This window comes from Rousettus aegyptiacus, unplaced genomic scaffold (assembly GCF_014176215.1).
Source record: "Rousettus aegyptiacus isolate mRouAeg1 unplaced genomic scaffold, mRouAeg1.p scaffold_m13_p_8, whole genome shotgun sequence".
NCBI lineage: Eukaryota > Metazoa > Chordata > Mammalia > Chiroptera > Pteropodidae > Rousettus > Rousettus aegyptiacus.
The window spans coordinates 58,393,752-58,414,520 of record NW_023416311.1 but is presented as its reverse complement, the minus strand read 5'-3'; the positions used below and the strand labels follow the sequence as shown (position 1 = coordinate 58,414,520).

The window sequence follows — 20,769 nt, the reverse complement described above, 5'->3', positions numbered from 1 at the left end:
TTAAAAATTTAAATATCTTAATCCTTAAGATAAACTCTAGATGAGACACATAGAAAAGGGAGTTAATGAATTAGAATGTAAAGCTAGGATTGAGGAATTCACCAAGGAAACCAAAAAAAAAAAAAAAGGAAAAATAGGAAAACAGAACTAAGAGACATGAGAACAGATTGTCAGGGAAAAAAGAATATAGGAAATGGAGAAAAAGCAAGATTCGAAGAGATGATGGTTGAGAATTTTCTAGAATTAAAAACATTGAACATAACTATACATAAAATAGGTGTCTGCATTGTGAAAAACATGGGAGGCAGTGGAAGAATGCTGAAAACTCTAGTATATTAGCAAAATCTAAAGTACATTTCGAAAGTTTACATGTCTGTATTCTTGAAAACTTGGATAGTGAACAGCTTTTCTTTGCTTCTAATATTCTACATTGTTATTAAAAGTGGCACACAGTCTGCTTAGGAGTTCAGATTCCATGGTGCAAGCAGACATAACGAAGTTCTCTGAAAACCTTTCGCAAAGGCACCACACAGACTGGTACCCAGTCTCTTCACTTTCTTATAAGAAACCAGCACCTTTTACACCCTACGTACTTTTAATAACTGAGAAGGAGGGCAGTTCTAGTTTGTCTCAAGCTGACCCAGCCTAGTTCTCTGCAGTTCCAAGCATGCAAAAGCAACCATTCTTTCTAAGGCACCTGAGATGCTTTGTAGCCTACTTGTATTTTGCCTTGCATTTTTAAATTAGATTAGCATTTTTAGATATATTATAAGAAATGAATTCTTAAGTAATAAATCAAGAGTAGAAAATAAACCCTTTTCTTACAAAAGCACAATTTCCTAGTTTTTTAAATTATGCTAAATTTTGAGTGTTGTTGGTCATTGTCAAGGGTTTTTGTTTGTTTATGAGTATGATGCATTATGAGAAGGAAAGTTTAGTCTGTAGTTTCCTTAGAACCAAGCTGTTTGTTTTTAGTAACTAGAATGAATGGTATGATTATATATTTACCTTAGAGTTTTAGATTTGGTAAACGGATGTGATTAGTTAACACCAGCATCACCTGTTTGAATAACTGAAGAGTTTGCATCAATTTTTCATTAGGCCTGGAATCTTTCATATATCTGCAGGGCTGTTCTCTAAACTAATCACTATTGTAGCTGACAATAGGAGCAATCTTAAATCACACTTGCGTATTGGTTATGACTGCTAATCATCAATCCCTTTATGACTCTATATTTTGAGTGACTTTTTGCTCCTGAAATCCCTTAATTTCAAAGTTTAAATAAACTCGGTGAAATCTGAAAAAAAAAGAAAAACAAAAACAAAACAAAAAAAAATGGATGAACAGAAAAAAAGCTGCTAATAAATTAAATACACTCTGTGCTGTAGTTTTCCAATGATGGTCACTGTCAGTCCCTTCCCTTTCTGAGCTTGGCCTGGGGTAGCCATGACAGCTTGGCCTCTGTGCCTTTTTTGCTGCCTGACTACTATCAACCAACTTTTTGAAGGTCAGTTTTTCTTAATAAGAATCACTGGCCTCCTCCTCTTTCAGTGCGGTGAACGAATGTGCATTGAAGATGAGTCAAGATAAAGATAGGTTTCCTGAACTAAATTTCAATGTCTCAAACAGCATTTTAAACAAAGCCTGTAATTTTAGGGTTTGGTTTTGATCTCTGGCAATGATAAGCTTGTCACTCCTTGGAGGCTCATTAGAATTTACTGGCTCCTTTCTGATTCATCAGCCAATTTTTGTGTGAGGAATAATTCATGGGTCAAGGAAGGAAAATTAATTTGAATAAAAAGTGGATATAGGTGGTTACAAATCCCTTGCTTATAAAAACCCCACACGTATGTTTCAGTATGATAGATAAAAATGTAAAGGAGGCTTGATTCAACTGGCCATGTTCAACACGAATCTGAGGTATTTAGAATTTACTTAATGGCTACTTCTCTGCTTGGGAACATATTTGAGAATGAGTGCTTCCATTATTCTGAGGTCCTATCTCTCCACAGTGGAAATAAAAGTAATATGAATCAAGATTCCACTGCTATTATGAAAGTCACTGAGAACTTGTTATAATGAATATTACAAAGTATCATGTCTTACATCCTAAAGTTGAGTGACTTTGTTTCTCCTGACATTTAAAATATTTCAAATGGAGTTCAAAGAAGCTCAATGAAATCCAAAGGAAAAAGAGGAAAGAGAAGAGCTCCTGGCAAATGACATAGATTCTGTGTTGTATTCTCCACCATCAGTTACTTCCCTCATGTTGTGATTGTGTGTGTGCTACTTCTCATATAACATGGTGGAGTCTGTTTCCTCTCCCTTTAAATCTGGACTGGCTTTGGACTTACTTAGACCAATATAATAAGATAGAAGTGATGCTGTTCTATAATGAGGATAGCCTTTAAGAGAACTAGAAGTTTCAGCTTCTTTTCTCTTGGAAGCCAGTTACCCCGAGACCACCATGATGTTTGAAACCCAAGCTAGTCATGTGGCGTGGCCGGGGGGTGACATGGTTGGCCATCTTTCAGTTGTTTCAGGCACTCCAGTTCTGATCCCAGACATGTGAGTGAAGAAGGCTTATAGATTCTAGCCTAAGTAGATACCACACAGAGCAGAAAATCTGCCCAGCCCAGATTATAGGATTGTGAGAAATAATAAATTATTTTAAGCCACTAAGTGTTTGTGGTTGTTTACTATGTAGCAATCAATAGCTGAAACACTCTGGTTCTAGTATTCTTATTATTCTCACATCAAAATTATAAGTATGTCATTGTCATTTTAAATATAATTGTTTGCAGAAACATGTGTGGTTTGTAAGTAAAGATGGAAAAACACGACATGATTTTTTTTCCTAAAGCAAAATTGAGGCTTCCGCTAAAGCAAAGTAAAAGTAATCTTACCTAGTAATCGTATGCACTTGAATTGGATCCAGAATGACCAATATAACAGGTTTTATAAGTCCTTGGCAGTAAGCTGCTTGTTTGCAGTCGACTATTAGTTCCACTGCTGAAAAAAAAAATTTTTTTAATTAAACAACAAAAAAACAATGCCTAGAGATCTAAGGAAAAACCCAGAGTGTCTCATTAGACAATGAACAATCTCTTCCACTTGAGCTTGAAAAATCTTGGTGAACACCGTTCAGTCTTCCCACATTTCGACAACAATGGTGAGAGAAATTCAAAATATTTAAAGAAACATTATGGATGCTTATCCTCTGCTTAGATTCATACCTATGATCTCAATCTTCAGAAATTCAAATCAGAAATCTTTGAGCGTGAAAGATGATGTGTAGTCAGTCATTCAGTGTTTGTTTTCTTCATTGTTGTTTTCAAAAACATTTGGGATCTGATAATGCATATTAAAAACTAACATCAGGAGTTAGTTTCCTAAAGTATAGAACATCCAGATAAAAAGTATTATAAAAATATATTTATTAAAAGTACTTTCTATAAAAATAAAATCATAGAGTTGAGAGAAAGTTTAAATTTGTTTTAATTCCTGATTTACACATGTAACCAAAGAAGAAAATGGACTGATGATTTGTGGCAGAGTTGGGTCATTTTAGAACTCAAGTTTCCTGAATATCTTTATCCCCGTGAACTAGCTTTCACCTAGTCTCTGATGAGAGCAAGGATAGTTCTCTGCTTAGTCTGTTTCAGTACTAAACTGTTAAATTCAACTTATGTTTGTTTTCTAGGGCATAGAACGTGCATATGGTAGGGTTGGAAGAAAGAATAAAGGGCTAGAATGCACATAGTAGCAGCTGTGTATATAACTGGGCCCTGGTAGCTATGATTGTCATCAGCACCACTGCCAATTAAAACTTGCCATATGCCTGACCCTGTGCTAACCATTTTGTATGTACTGTCTCTGTTTTTATAAGAATCCTATGAAGCAGGAATTATTATTCCTTTGCTAGGATAAGAAAATCGAAGAAATCAGCAGCATAGAAAAGTAGCCAAGTTTGTAGTAGGGATTAGAACCACAGGTGACTTTCGAGCTCTCCAGAGCTGCCATCATTGCTGGCACCAGTGCTGTTTTGTTATCAAAACTTTCTTCAAGAAAAGTAACGTGTAAATGTTAAACCTAGAGAACTCTAATTCCATAAAAGTAGTTATTAGACCCCTTTTCTCAGAAGGAATTTGAAGCGGTCTGGGCTGGCACATTATTCCTTCATCATCTGATTTTCAAGAAAGACCGCCCCCTCTCATTATGCTACTGAAACATCCCTAGTTTTTCTCATTATTCCCATTTGTAGTGCAGGCATAAAATATACTTTATAGAGTTGTTTGAAAGATTAAATATTAATTCATGTAAAATCTTTAGTATACTCTCTGGAACATATAAGTACTCAGTATGTGTTGGAATTTCTATTAGCATAACTCTTTAATATGTAATTAGTTCAGAATACAGTCAGATATAAAACTCCTTTTGTCCTTTATACTCCTTAAATGTCTCTCAGATATGTCTCCCTCTTTCTTTATTCATAATCATGCCTGCTGTATTGACCAGCTTGAGCTGCCACAACAAAATACTATAAAGTGGGTGTCTTAAACTGAAATTTATTCCTCACAGTTCTGGAGGCAGAGAATTCCCACAATCTGGTTGCCAGCCAATTCAGTTTCCAGTGAGGGCCCTCTTCCTGGCTTGTAGATGGCTATTTTCTTGCTGTGCCCTCACATGGTAGAGAGAAAGGGCAGGGGATGGGGAGTGTTAGTTCTCTCATGCCTTATAAAGGTACTCATTCCATCATGAGGGCTCCACCCTTGTGACATAATCAGTTTCCAAAATCCCCATCTCCAAGTATCCTCTTTCTTTCTTCAGCCATACAAATCTAATGCTGTTGCCCAAAAGTGACATGATTTCTGGTGACCTAAATAACAACTGAATTCACTCTTACTTGCTGAGTTAATCAACACTTTATGATCAGGGAGGAGAGGAAATGGGATTGAAAGTAATTTCCATCTTGATACCCACCATGAATAAGCTTCCGTTGGGTGTTAGAAGATATGGTCAGTATGGTGTACATTTAAAGCGAGTAACTGAGAGCATCATAGTAGCATTGTTGCCCAGGTACGCTGCAAACTCTTTGACCTTCAGTGCAGTTGGCATCTCTTATTAATGTATGCATGCCATTGCCTCACCTCAGTTTGACCCAGAGAATCAATGAAAATTTCCCAGTTGTTTATAATTTTTGTACATAGGCAAAGTGACTTTCCCATATATTTCCTTGGCAGTTTTTCTTCAAATTAATAAAAAGTTTTAATTTTCCTGACATATACTCCACTCTTAAAAGACTTTCCCCTTCTCCAACTCTTTATTTATCCTAGAAAAATTACTGATAAAGCATTACTTTCTACTCCTTTGAAAGCTACACAAAAGTCATTCATGTTTATTCCTTTGAACTAAGAGCACATTCTTTTTTTTAATGGATATCTGAAGTCTTCCATTTAACTCTTGGCTGATGAAAATACAATTTCTGATTTTAATGTGTCTCTCTAAATATTTGTATTCAAACAGTTTCTGAAGAATGTGTATAAAACATGATTAGAAAGTGGAAAACTCAGCTTTTTAAGGCTGTCTTACAATATTTGTGATGTTGAATACACTATATTTCCCCTTTGATATCATCTGTGAGCCACTGTTGTTGCTGTCAAAATAGTGATCCTGTAAATATACCACAGCTCTCTCAAATCAGCCAAATCCCAAGTTCTTGGGTATAAATTCCACTCTTGATTTGCAACTTTTTCCACGTGTTAATTATTGCCATTCGTATTTCTAGATACTTTTCAATTTATGTTTCAGTGCCTACGCAGTTCTTTTTTTAAAAAAAAGTAGCTATAAAATAATAGTTGATCACATTTTAATTAATCAACTGGTACAAAGTTAAAGAGAAGATCCAAAAAGAAAGGAAAATAGGGTTGCTAGGACTAGGAAAATAAGAAGTGGGGACAGGTAACCTGGGAAATTTGCAGTTGTATCATAAATTTCTTTAAAAATGTGTACTTGGTATACTATGATCGTAATGCCATATTTAATATTTTACATATTATAAAACTCAGAAAGTTGAGTGAAAGGAAATGACATTTTTATGTCGTTTCCTTTCTGAAGAAAAGTACACCATGTCGAAGGTGAAGATCTTTTCACAAAAGTACTCTTTCCTTTGCCTTATCGTAACTGAAATGGCCTGTCTCATCATAAAAGATCATTTTCCTTATAACCAGTTGCAAAAGGCCACTCCTTCCAACTAATAAGATGTCAAAAATATTTTTGTTCTTTCCTGTACTTCAAGGTCACTATGTCCCTGATTAATAATTTTTTCCCTTTTTAAATCTGCACCTTTTGCTTGCACCACTCTTTTCTTATTCATGTTACTGTAATCATCATTTCATGATACCCTCCCTTCCGTGGGTCACCTTTTCCCTCTCTGCACATCTCTTTCTGAGCACAACCTCTTCCTGTCATCCTCTCTCTGCTCCTTACTCCTACTTGTTCTTTATTCTCATTGTGACCTCCCTTCCCTCCACCCTGTGATTGGATGTTCTAAGGATGTTTTCACTAGCTCCCTTGATTTCCTCACCAATTTAGCTTTCTCCTTAAGTAATTTTGCCAATCATCAGTCCTACCTATGCCACGTACTTTCTTTTTGCCAGCCTATTTATTCTAAGTAACCTTAAACTGGGCCATCTCTGGTTCTCAGAAATCCTTTGGATTATCTGTAATTGATTAAATAATCTTTGAAACAGATTCCACTGCCTTTAAGTCTTGTGTGTAATACCTTTTATTCTCATTCCATACAATTATGAAACAACATGATGTTACCTCACTTGACTTTCCTTATTTGTATATGATCATTTCTCTTTGTTGCCTCCATTCTTTACCACTTTTTCTCTCATTTTACATAAGGAGGTGAATAACTCATTCTCAACAGAGCCAACCCTCACAGTTATGCCCTTCATCAATTTTTCCTTCTCTTGGAACTTATTTCATTCAATTTTCCACAATTTCTGTATATCTTAAATATCTCTTGTCTCCTCTGTGTCTTTCCCCTCCATCTAAAAACATGTACCACTTTACTGCCTTAAAGAACTTAGCCATACTGCATCTGCCTTCTCACCGCCTCTCTCCTATACCAGCAAACTTCTTGAATAGTAGGCCATATGAGCTACTGACACCCATCACCTTTTGTTCATTGCTAAACCTTAAGAGTACCTTGTTTATTCACTTTCATTCATTACCTATAACTTTGGACACCAAATCTCGTGACCTCTTCCCTCATGTCCTTATACTTAAACTCAATCAGTACCCTTCCTCAAATAGTTTGTTTCACTTGGTTTTCATGATACTCTCTTCTTTTAATTTTTCTTCTCAATCCAGGCCATATCTCATTATTCTTATGACTCATAACTCTGGATATATGTGTTTTTCAGGGGTTGCGTATATGCCTTTTTCAAATCATAGTGGTAATTTTCAAATCTATCATCTAGAGCCCAACTTCTCCCCTCAACTTCTTTATCCTCTTCCTGAAAATGAGACCTTATCCTGCAAAAGTACAAAAATTGTTATCGACCTTGCCCTTCTGCCTGTCCCACTTGCTTCAATTTCTGTTACTCTTCTTCGACTTTCTTCTCTTCTTCCTCTTAACCCTTTTCTTATTTTCCTAACCTGGAAGCCAGTGTAATTTCTCTTACTACACAGTCATAGACTTCAATAGTTGTTAGAACTCACTGAACATCAAAATCACACCTTCAGAAATTACAATTTGATGAGTCCCTCTACAGACACTGATTTAGAATCTCCAGTGATGAAGTCCCAATATCTGTGTAGTTTTCAAGTTTCTCATTGTTTTTGATTTAGAGGTACTACTGTAGGTTCTACCTCTGTAGTATTTTTTTTTTTTTTTTTGGTCCATTCCCTTCTTCCTGTCGTGGGAACCAGTCCTCTGCCATTCCCTTGCCTCAAACCTTCGTTACCTTTCTCTTTGATCACTGCAGTAGTTACCTAACTGGTATCCCTGGCTCTAGCATTCTCTTCACCAATCTGTTCACTATTCTGTGAGATTAAGCTCTGTTTCGATTAGGCCATACCTATTCTCAGAAATGGCTCTCCATTTCCTTTAGAATGATTTTGCTTGCCCTGTCCCTCAAGATCCCTTCATGACCTAGTGCTACAAATATTCATCTCACTATTTACCTTCGTGAACCTTTAACTTCAGTCAAAAGGAATCATTTACACTGATTTATGCATTTGCCTTTTTGCCTCTCTTTATGCTGTCCCCACTACCTTAAATTCAAAATTTACATGTTCAGATATTCAAGGCCCATATGAAGTTAATTTAAGGCCCAGATGAAATTCCTTCTTTTTCACAAAGGCCTCTCTGATATCATTGATAGGAACTAACTATTGTTTTCCCTGAATTTTTATAAAACTTGATAGCTCTCTTCTAATATTGATCTACCTTTTATTATAATGCATGTATGTATGTATTTACATATATTATGTATATATGCATATATGTATGTATACATGTATATTTGAAAGAAAATCCATGTGCAATTCTTTTACCTATCATATTTTCAGCTAATACATTTTTATGCTTGCTGATGAAATATGTTCTAGAATATCAAACCATAGCCAAAGTTTATATAAAACTGTCCTGAGTATTCTGCACTTCAACCACTGAATCCTCTCAATCTGTAAAACCTTATTTTTGGGTGGTGCTAATGTTATTCTCATTGCATAGATGAGGAAATTGGGTCTCAGAGCAGTTAAGTAACTCACCAAGGTCACACAGCTAATAAATGGCCCTCAAGTAATCTGGCTCAAGTCCATGCTCATAACCACTCTACTGTTCTGCCTTTTTGATAACTGAATCCCACTCAGGCAACCCCAATGCATGCTTTAAAAAAAAAAGATGTAAGTGGCTGAAGGCCCATATTCAAAATAGACCTTTTTCTTTTCATTGAATTTGACAGAAGCAAATTATAAAATTTAGTATAAATAACCTTCAGGAAAGCAAATTATGTGATTTATAATTAATATGTATTAGCTTCAAGAAAAAGTAGGAATTGAGTCATAGGAAAGACTAAAAGTGTTGAAGAGCAATTTAAATTTCTGTTTGTACAGTATTGTAAAGACAGTGTAAATCGGTGTGGTTGTAAACTGACAAGTAATTGAAATGAACAATATTTGATCCTTACACTTATTTAATTATACAGTTTCCAAGAAGTGTGGTGATTTCCTTTTCTCCATCATACCCACCACCACCACACACACACAATGCCAGAGTATTTGTGAATAAATATTTAATCTATGGTTATGATAACTGTTATGGTTATGATAATCTATGGCTTTGCCACCATAAAAAAGAAATTTTCTTTGTTTTTCTTTTTCTTTTTTTTCTTTTTCTTTCTTTTTTTTTTTTTTTACAAATGTGTTTCATAAACTTTGTAACAGAGTCAACTTCACATAGTTAAAAATATAGAAGGAAATCAACAGAGTCTATTAAAGATGGAATCGAATAGTAAAAAGTAGCTTCATTTACGGCTTGGAAAGCACAGTGACCAAAAATCTGTATGGCTGCTCATTTATTAGTCTTACCTATTAGTGCCAAATCCATAGTACCTAGAGTTAAATAAAATTCCAATATTCTCACTAAGAAGGAAAGAAGAAAGGAAGGAAAGGAAGAAAGGAAGGGTAGGAAAAGAGTTTTGAACCTGGGGCCAAAATCAGCTGCAGTATCTACCTTACTTTCGCTATTATTGGACACCTGTGAAAGTCTAACCATAAACAATTTTAACCCCACATGAAAGAGAAGAAAAAAAGTTGAAATTAAAATCTCACAAATATTAAGGTCTACATTTGAAGTGAAAAATACAGAAATGAAATTTTAAAGGTGTATCATTGGGTATAAGTCACTTTAATCAAATTACTTTACTCACTAATATACAAATATTGTCCATGTGGATGTTACTGGGTTTTTTTTGGACAGCCTTTTTCTCCTTAGATCATTCACATAGTATTCAGTCTGGGGTTTGCCTTTCTTTCTTAGCACAGAGACCACTTTGTGGTCTGCTATTGTTGTATATGCCTAAAAACAGCTCTACAGGTAGGTTTGATATTAATTTTCTAAATTTATAAATATAGTTCTTTAATTACATTGAGTAAATAATATACCCAAAGCTTTTGGAAAATATATACATAGTATTATTTTTTAAGACCAGACAATGTCCTGATAATCTGATAGCTGTTGGGAGAAGAAATGCAATTAATCACATTGATAGAGGAACCAAACAATTTAACTCAAGTAGATTTTTTTAGAATAGTGACATGGCAAAGAAAACAAAAACAAAATAAAATAAAATTTTAAATTGGTGTTACAGTTTTGCAATGTGAAAGCTAGAGAACCAGACAAGAAAGGAAGTAAGCATTCAGGTCAGCTGGCATTTATCCAGATTGAGGATTGAGGGTCTACCAGAAAGCAGTTCTGAGAACTGACATATTTAACACACTATAAAAATATTTCCTTGTACACATAGAGTTATCTTTAGTGTTAATTTTTCTGGGGCTTGTGTCAGAATTGACTCAAGACTTCACTGTTGAGCCTATTAAACCTTCATGAGTGTACTGTGATGTCCTGCGAAACTATATGTGAAACATACCTGGCTATTCATGGTAAAATACATACTAACCTAATTTCCAAAAATTATGAGGCCATATAGTAAGATTCAAAATATAAATGTAGGCAGGTTGAAAGATGAATTGTACATTTTCATTGTATAATAAAAACTAAGTGTATTAGGAGCTGCTGTTAGGTGCCTGAGCACGCCTGGAGATGAGTGTTTTCAACTCTTTAATGGCTGAGTAACTGGTAATATAGTTAGAAAACTAGGTTAAGCCAGCCTTCAGTTGGTTGACTTCATGTTTGTTTTAGAACTCTGATCTTCTAAAAACTTTTGTCATAATGTCATTTTATAAAACATTTATGAAATGTGTAGAAAATTACTATGTTGACTGTGAACACAAATGATAATTTTCCTTCCCATAGTTCCAGGAAACTTTTTCCTCACAAAAAGAAAATGGACCTTTTAACCTTTTCCTTAACAATCACAGACCTATGTGACCCCCTCCCCCCAGTAGGATAGCATCTGGCAACTTTGAAGTACATGGTTCAAATGGAATTACTCTAATAACAGTTCGTGCAAGATCCATGTGGGTATGTCTCATCTAACTTGATTATTCTCTTTAGATTCAAAATTATAGCCTGCAAATTGAAAATTATATATAGCTTTTGCAAGGCAAGACCATAATTCTAGCCTTGTACCGTTTTTTTCAATCCCAATAAATCACACTCAAAGTAGGCCTGACACTGGACTGTCCTTTAGCATCCAGGAAAGCCTTAAGTCAGCTGTTGACAAAGTATTGCTATTTAGGTTCTCAGCAGACTTTGAGTCTCCTCTGAGAATTTGCTCGTTCTTCCTCTTGTGCCTTATAAAATATACTCTAGGCCAGTATTGACTCTTCTCTGCCTCCAGAGCCAATATCTCAGCTGTACAGATCCTTCCAAATTAGGCTTACCTCCTTCATATATCAGTTAAGGGTCAGGGTAAATCCATTTAAGAAAGTAGATTTAGGTCTCTACTATGGGTATGTTTACTGTACCTACTTTACAGTGTAGATACAATTAAGTTAGCCTACAATATCCTATTTAAACTACCTTCTGGAGAAGAGGTTTACAAATTATAGACCACAATATAATGGGATAGAAAAGAGAATAGACTAGAAGAATAAATGAATAGACTAGACTAGAATAGAATAGAATAGAATAGAATAGAATAGAATAGAATAGAATAGAAAATATGAAAAGGAGGAGAGGAATAGAAGACACTAAGAAGTCCATTTAAAATAGGTTTGTCGGGCGGTTTTCAGTGACACTTTGAATGTGATGGAACTTAGAGTCTGTACACTGAAAGCAACCCTACACCAAGTGAGATCTTCAGATTACATCAGGTAAACAGAAGGGTTCTGTAGCCAAAGAAATTTAGGTGCAAAAAAAGCCAAACATGTTTCTTTGTTATGTGATATTTTAGCACTTCGACTATGCAAGAGACAGCTATCCAAAGCCATGAGCAATTTCCCTAGCTTGACCAAAATGATGAGGATTAGGATGATAGCAGGTAGGCCTTAGTGAGAGCATCTGCTTTGTTCCAGGCTGTGCTGACTGCTTTATGTACGTGGTTCCCGCCCCCGCCCCCAGCCCCACCTCATTTGGTGCAGTGTATGACAAAAAATCAACCATGAGGCAGACCTATGTGGATGATGGTGCTAGTACTCAGAAAGGAGAGAAAGCTTGAGAAGAAAGATACTAAATTCAGCTTTGGATTAACCGAGTTTGAGATGCTTTTAGGGATCTCCAGGCCTGGAGGTCTGGAGCTCAGGAGAGATGGAGATGAATATTTAGAAACAGTTGGCCCTAAAGTGCTCATTGAAAGAAGGTGACTCTAGAGATTATGAATTTAGTAAGAATGCCTAAATCAAGTGAAGAATCTGGCACATTAACAGAGAGCTAAGATCTACAAAGTCTAGCCCCCTACAGCAAACATTTGCAACTGTATCTAGAGACAGGAGCCACAGGACTTATAGTGGGTTCTTTTATCCAAATGGGTTTTTGAGAGCTCTTTTGGGGGATATGCTTGAACTACTGAACCAAAAAGTAATTTTAAAATGGGACCCAAACATAGGACTAGTAACCAAAGATTAGGGATGAAAGCTACCCATGCATGGAGTATTCTTTACAATTTGCAGATCCCTTCCATACATTTGTTATCTGTTCCATCCACGGTATCCTAATGCTGATTTAGCACTTCTGTAAAATATGTGCCCCCTTGTAGTCCTCTGTGACTTTAGAGGGTTTTTTTGCTGAGAACATTGGTGGGTAACTCTGCATTGTGGGATTAGTGTTAACCATTTTTAAGAAAGCTCAAGAATACAATATTTTCTCACCAAGAAATAGGTCAAATCACTGAAACTTCTTTGCCTCCAAGTATCTATTAATTTCAGAAAAAGAGCCATATTTTAGAAACAAGGTCTTTTTTCAATTACCCTTTTTCTAATTTAAAATAATGCACACCTATTATTGGAAATAGACCCATAAATATCTTTAATTCACGTTATTTCTCAGTAGCGTTCCTTGTTTTATGTTGATGAGTTTGTTTTAGTAGCACATTGAAATTGTTAGAATCATAAGGTCAGTGAGGTAAAATTAAAACAAGTGCTTTAAAAGATTGTAAACACAGAATAAATTTCAGCCTCATGTAAATGAGGTGTGATTTCCATAACAAAGCTATTATTGTTGTTGCTGGCACATAGCAATACCCGCAGAGTCTGCAATTACAAAGAAGAGAAATAACATAGCACCATACTTTCTTAAAAAATGACAATTAAGATCTTGAAATCATATTTTCTACTAAAAAAGTATATTTTATGTATTCTCAGTGGAATTTCCTAATTCCCACAAGTAAATTTTCTTAATGATAGTAGTATTAAATGACACGTTCACATACTGTTTTTTCTTTACCTTTCCACAAGTAATTCACTAAAACCTTTTCAGTCTACTTTGTTTTTCACATTGGTAACTCCTTGCTAATTTAAGTAATTTCACTTTAGTGATTCTTTGCTAAATTAAGTATTTTGAGGATTTGATTTTCTTTTTCCCTGTAGTACAACTTCATCTTGACACAAGCCTGCCTTTCTCAGCATAGTCTTTTTTTCTTAATTGTAGTAAAACATATATAACATACAATTTACCATTTTATTTTTAAGTGTACAATTTACTGGCATTTAATACAGTTATAATGTTGTGCAACCATCACCTCTATTCATTTTCAGAACTTTTTTTTTATCATCCCAAGCATGCACTCTTTACCCATTAAACAATAACTCTTTATTCCTTCCTCCTCACAACTCCTGCTGACCTCTGTTCTACTGTCTCTATTAATTTGACTACTCGAAGCATCTCATATAAGTGGAATCATACAAAGTTTGTCCTTTCGTGTCTGGTTTATTTTACTTAATGTGTCTTAAGGATTCATCCACGTTCAACATGTGTCAGAATTTCATTCCTTTTTGAGGCTAATTTCCACTGTTCCATAAATATCCCACATCCCGTGATGGACATTAGATTGTTTTCACCTTTTGGCAACTATGAGTAATGTTGCCACGAACATTGGAGTGTGTACAAGTCTCCATTTGAATCCCTGCTTCCTGTTGTTTTGAGTATACATCTAGAAGTGGAATTGCCAGATTACATGGTAATTTTATGTTTAAATTTCTAGTATCACCAAACTGTTTTCCACTGTACCATTTTACATCCCCACAGGCAATACACAAGCATTCTAATTTCTCCACATCTTTGCCAACATTTGTAATTTTCTCTAGTTTTTTAACAGTAGTTACCATAGTGGGTGTAAAGTGAAATCTCATCGTGGTTTTGACTTGCATTTCCCTAATGACTAAAGATGTTGATGTGCTTATTGGTCATTTGTATGTCTTCTTTGGAGAAATGTCTATTCAGATTCTTTGCCCATTTTTTAATTGGATTGTTTGGTTTTTGTTGTCAAATTGTAGGAGTTCTTTATTTGTTCTGGATAGCATAGTCTTTTTTATAGAAACCTGTATTCCTTGGGCCAAATAATGTGTTTTTGGGGGCTTTCTTTTATTGAGAACATTGAAATGATTTTGTTTTCTGTTAACTAATTCACCCTTAAACATAAGCTTCTAACATTATCAGTTATAAATGCCTGCTTGACTTATTTAGACAACAGAAAAGTTACTAGTAGTTCACTATATGTGAAATGTCAGTTTAGGAAATAGGAAACTAAAATGATTTATATTAAATGGAGCATTCATTTCCAAGTTGCCAAATGTAACTCACAGTAGCTGTTAAACAACATGTCCCTTCCCACTTTCATCATTACCATTCACTCCCAACACCCCTCCCCCTTTTGGTTATTGTCACTTTAGGCCCCAAAGAGGCTGAAAGGAGCTGCCTCGGGTAGATTAACCATAAACCTGATGAAGCTGAAGTTTCAGGACCTCTTACTTGCATGGGCCCATTTCAAGATCTTATACCTAATTATGCTTTTTTGGTTTTTATTTTTCAAAGAAACCTCCCCAAGTTTTATAAACTTCAGGCCCACAAAATCCAGCTGTGCCTCTGGGTATGCTTCTTCTATCTGAAATTGCATCTTAATCATTGCTGAAGTAGAAAACCAGGCTGGGATCTGTTGTCCAGTATACTGAGCTATTTCTGACCGGCTTTCTTCTTTGCAGAGTTTCCGATCTGGGGTGCCAAAGTGCCACACTTCTCTACAGAGTTCCAGAAAAACATGGGCCATGGGTGTTTCTAGTCGGCCCTGGTTGTGCTTTCTTGGCTTCTCTGCTAAGCCTTGTCAGCACACAGTACTTGTTTGGCTCTAGACACTTAGAGGAGCATGCAGGCCAAGTTTTGAAAATTTGGTGCCTAGTTGTTCATGCAAAATATGCACATCCTTTTGTACTCTGCACAGAGCCATAAGTAGATTTGCGTACTTACACAGTGAGAGCAAAGAATACAGTTCCCACACTTGAGCATAGCTTAGGCAGCTTTCTAAATACTAAGGCATCTTGTCAAAAGTAAAAATGAGTCTCTGACCCCTTATCAAATTATATGATTTCATGAAACCTTGAATTTTTATTTCAAAATTAAATTTTAATATATTCTTTCCTGTCCTATGCTAAGGTATTAATGAGAAAGGAAGTATTCATCTATAAACCTCTGTCACGGCCCGCTGTGCTTCCTCCCATGTTCTTGAGCTTTGTCAATGGAAGGGGGCTTAGGAGCAGCAGTACTGCAATAGCAGTGAGCACAAGTAGTCCCAGATCTCAGTTTCTAAATGCCATTCTCCCTGGAAGAAACTAGGACTGGGGCTGGAGGGAAAGTACAAGATGAGCTTAAAACATCCTTTGGCGCCAAAACCAAGGAAGTGCTCACAGAATGATGAGGATATAACAAAAGGCACCATCTTCAAGGGGCTCTCTCTCACTAAACAGACTTTGAACAATTTGAGCATCAAAGTAAATGGTAGTAGTGAGTCATAACCCATTTAATAAATTTAGAATCAGTGAGTCTGTGATTAAATAAATAAGTGAAACTTTTAATAAGGGAAAGGATATTTACCTAGTCTCAAAGTATCCGTGAAAGAATGTCCAGCCTATAGAAAGGTTTTATAAGAATTTATTTGAGTCAAATTTTGACAAAACCTTAAGGGCCTGAGAAAATGCTTCTGCAAATGGCAGTTTTGCACTCCTTTTATGCATTTAGAATCAAAGGAAAAAACGTAAGGAAGGTACACGAAATTCATTGGTAGTAGATTAAGGAGGTATGTAAAGCAAAGTGGGGAAATCTCTAGGATTGGATAAAAAAACACAATAGGAAAACACATACTTCATTTGTGGGTACAGATTTGTTAACATCTAGCATTTACAGCACACAGAGATGGTATATAGACAAGATAATAGGGGCTCTGCGGTCCCATGCTCTGGTGGTCTTGTGCTCTCGTGCCTGTTGGTTGTGCCTTTGAGAGGCCTAGAGAAGAAATAACTGACATTTCAGGAGCATGTTATCTTCGGTGCATAAGAACATGGACAGAGCACCCTTAAGGTAAAGATTGACCTTTGCTAAGGAAACTGTAGGTCTGGGACATGACTCCCTGCCATGGCCTGCCGTGTGTTTCCCCCCAAGTTTGCCAGGTTTATTACATAGCCCCATTTCCATTCACAAAAGTGACACAACACAGATATTTATTAATTACAAAGAAAAATAGACTAATTTTACAATGGAGAATCTACTCAGCCCCTACTTTAATCAAGTGACCCAAATGAGCATCCTAAGTAATGGGACAAATTGAGTTCCTGTGCCACCCAATAGAATGCTGTAAAACGAACCCAGCATCACTTCTGTGATTTCTGCCAAAGTTTATAATCTGAATCATAAGAAAATATGAGACAAATGCAAATTTAAGGACACTCTACATGCAAAACTGACTGGTAATTTGAAAGTGTCAGGGTCATCGAAGCCAAGGACACACAGGAGAACTGTTTGGGATTAAAGGAGACTACAGAAACATGTCAGCCAGATCCTTCTGCTACAAAGGAAGCTTGAATAATTGACAGATATTGAATGGGATCTGAGGATGGTAGTAACATCTTAGTGTTAATGTCTTTGTAGAAAATACACTTTAAAGAATTACAGAAGGTGATGATGAATCAAGTCAGCAATTTTGAAATGGTTCAGGGAAAAAAAACTTTGTTGTCATACTGTACTTGCAACTCTTCTATAAATTTGAGATTGTTTCAAAATAAAATTTTTAAATTGCTACAGTTGTATTTAATTGTTCAAATCTCCCCAGTACATGGAGAGTTTAGGTGTTAATTGATATTGGTGGGTACATATGGACTTTCAGGTCTGTTGACAGCTTGAAAATGTGTTTATTTGCAGTTGTTAAAATCTGACTCACTTTCCAAATCTTATATAATTTGTCATCCAAATATTAAAATCCCCATATTTAAGGTTATTATTCTAAAACCCCAATATCAAAAACAGGTACGAAGGGTAATAAAGTCCCTTGGCCCTAAAGAAATCTGTTCTGAAAACTGTTGAAACAAATTACATGAAAAAATGATGGGTAGAATAAACTTAGTGTTGACAGTAGTGAATCTATCACTTCATCTCTGCTCTTAACCCTAGCTATAAAGTTTGGGGTCTTCTCAGTCAGAAAAAGAGAGATGAATACACGCTTTTACATCACATACAAACAGATTTTTATATCGCTTCCACATTAAAATGTTGAATTGGGCTACACTAATTTGGGGAGCACACTGATACCTACCTGGAATTTTCTACTGGAGCAGTCTTTTAAGATTTACCTGTGCTTCAAAAGTGATTGCATCTCCGCAGTTGTTCGTGGCACTTCCAGAACAGTCCAGCAGGTGGTAGTGTAGGAGAGGAACAGTTCTCATTCTTCCCCATCCCCCTGCCTACCAGCAAAAACAGAATGTGGACTCAGCAATGTGCCTGTTCTTCTCTGGCCTAAGAATGGGATTTCCAAGGTGGTTTTTTCAAAATAGGTACTTAGGCATAGAGACTATCATAAGGTAGAAGCCAAAAATAATTTTTGTGTGTATATTTTATATTTGTGACTATGCAGTATTCTGAAGCTCATTTTTTCTTTTTTTTCTTTTGTGATTTCTAGAAATTCCACTGGTTTTATATCTCTTTGCCCTGATTTCTGTGACATGGCTTTGGGGAGGCCTACACATGGCTTACAGACACTTCTGGATGTTAGTCCTCTTTGTGATTTTTAACAGTCTGCAGGTAAGCCTTACTGTTTGTTTACTGACAGCACACATGTACGCTCATGAATAAACACATGGCATGGAATTTCAATGTAAAGGAATCAAGTGTCCACACATAGGCGAATTTGTGTGCATAATAACATCACGCAGAGTTGTAAAATAAAATGACAGAGATTAAATCTTTAACACCTGAAATATGGCTGGGCTTCTAACTTGCTGATTATACAGATAGAGAGACATAAAATATTTACCCTCCTTTATTTTGAGAACTTCTAAGTAATAGCCAAAACAATTTTTTGTTAAGCAGGATTGATGTTTATAAACTTTGCAGGTGGCAGCCATGGAGGACCTGTGCTCATATTTGGATTATGGCTGTGTCTAGAAATTAGCTCAACTGAGGAGTGAAATAAATAGCAATGTTCCGGCAGTCCCCTCTTAAGTCTAGTGCTTAGTGAAATGAGTGTTTTGGTTCACTAAAAAATGATTGACATCCTCTAAGTCTGGAAGTGCCTAGCTTAAATTAGTTTTCTGAGCATGCTTCATAGCATAACTAGAAATTAAATAACTATAGCAAAAATTTAAGATGACTTTTTTAGTGTTTTTGTTAAATGGAAAAAAAGTTGCATCCTGAAATTAACAATGAAACAAATGAATTCATTTTCCTTATTTTCCAAAGTGAAAAGTTCTATTCTATACTAAAATAATTTCTTGAATTTATCAAAGATATTTCTCAACAGTTTTTATTTTGATCACCATCTTGCAAGAAACATGCATAGAAAACATACTAGGATTAAATCATGCAAGCAAAATATGACTCAAAGCATATTTAGGTTTGTGTTTAGGAGACAAAATTTTTAGTGAGAGCATATCTTACAGCAGGGTACCTAATCAAAGCATTATACCAATTTAGGAAGGGAAAAATACAAAGTAATTTTAAAGTTTGGAATCAAATTGCTACAAGTCGATAATGTAGATATCTCTCTATAGATATGGTTGTAATTAAGCATCTACTGCTAGCACAGTGTGCTAATGCTGCCATATCAGAATGAACATACCAGCCCTGCTCCTCTAGGATCTGGTGATTCAAGGGAATAAATAAGTAGCTATAAGCATAAACTAAGGCAGGCACTGTGTAAACAAGGTGTTATGAGACGGAGTAAATAGCCTGTTTACTCCTGCATGTTCTAGCATTTGAGCTGATCCCTGAAGGTAAGCCACTCAAATCAGAAGCCCTGTCCAACTCACCTTTGAAGCCCTAGGGCCTAGTTTAGCTAACACCAAGGTCCACATTGATGGCTTGCGGATGTATTTTATTTGGTAGAACCACAATGATACACAGACCAGTTTTAGATTTTTTAATATTTCCTGTAAACTTTTAACATTAAGAAACACTGAATGTCTGACACTTCTTTAAGAGCAGTACTAGCTTGGCAGCAATTTTCAAGTCCTGAGTAGACATGGTCCCCTTTAGATGAGATGTGTGACCTCGTTCTGCCTGCCCATGAGTTTGTGACACCTCTAATGTTTATTAAATAAAGTAATGAGTGCATGGTTAGAGGTGGGTATTCCAGGCAGGGAAAGCAGTATTAGCCTGGGCTACAAAAAGAGCAAGTGATGAATCTTGCCCAGATTAAGCAAAGGGGTGGAGGAGAGCAAGAAAGGTTTTGCAGTAAAAGGTAGTGGTGAGAGATGAGACAGAGGGTGAGTAGACTTTGGTGCCGTATTTCCACAATAGGATGATAAACTTCAGCTGCTAAGCAATGGGAAGCCATTGAAGTTGAGAGTTTTTTAGAAGGATAACTGGAAATGTTTAGGAGGGTGTTAAAAAGAGGAGCAGGTCCAGGCAGGTAAGCTATTGTCATAGTCTGGTCTGTAATATTCTGGCAGTGCACCTGGGAATAGAGAGTAGCTAACAGGTTTGAGATAAATATTAATGAAATTTGGTTAGCTAATTAAATATAGGCATATAAATTGTGAGAGAGCAACATCACTTAAAAATGCCTGCCTCATGTGAACGGCTGGGCACACACTGACACCTTTAGTCAACATGGAGATCATGTCAAAAGCAGGATCCTAGGGAATATGCAGTGAGGTTGGAGAGTTGATGAAATTTAGGGGACAAAGCTACCAATGTTTTAGTAACAAGGTATAGGAAGGGAAAGACCAGTAAATGAAAGAGAACCTGGGTAAGGCAGTTTGGAGTTGCTGGTAGGGAAACAACAACAACAACAACAACAACGACAAAAAAAAAACAGTACTTAATTCTATCAAGCGTAGCAGAGAAGATACATAGGCTGAGAACTGAGAAGCAGTGTGGTTCCCCAACTGTAGTGTGCATCGGAATCACATGAAGGGCTTGTTGAAACAGT

General features: G+C 36.0%; 1 protein-coding gene across 3 annotated transcripts in view; it reads left to right on the top strand.

Annotated features, from left to right (window-relative positions):
- Window positions 1–20,769, top strand: part of ADGRV1 (adhesion G protein-coupled receptor V1) — a 473,598-nt gene that overhangs the window by 399,752 nt on the left and 53,077 nt on the right. For all 3 annotated transcript variants that reach the window (XM_036225348.1, XM_036225347.1, XM_036225349.1), the window contains one exon: window positions 18,298–18,419. In XM_036225348.1, the coding sequence (XP_036081241.1) occupies window positions 18,298–18,419 (122 nt within the window). The remainder of the gene's footprint in view (window positions 1–18,297; window positions 18,420–20,769) is intronic.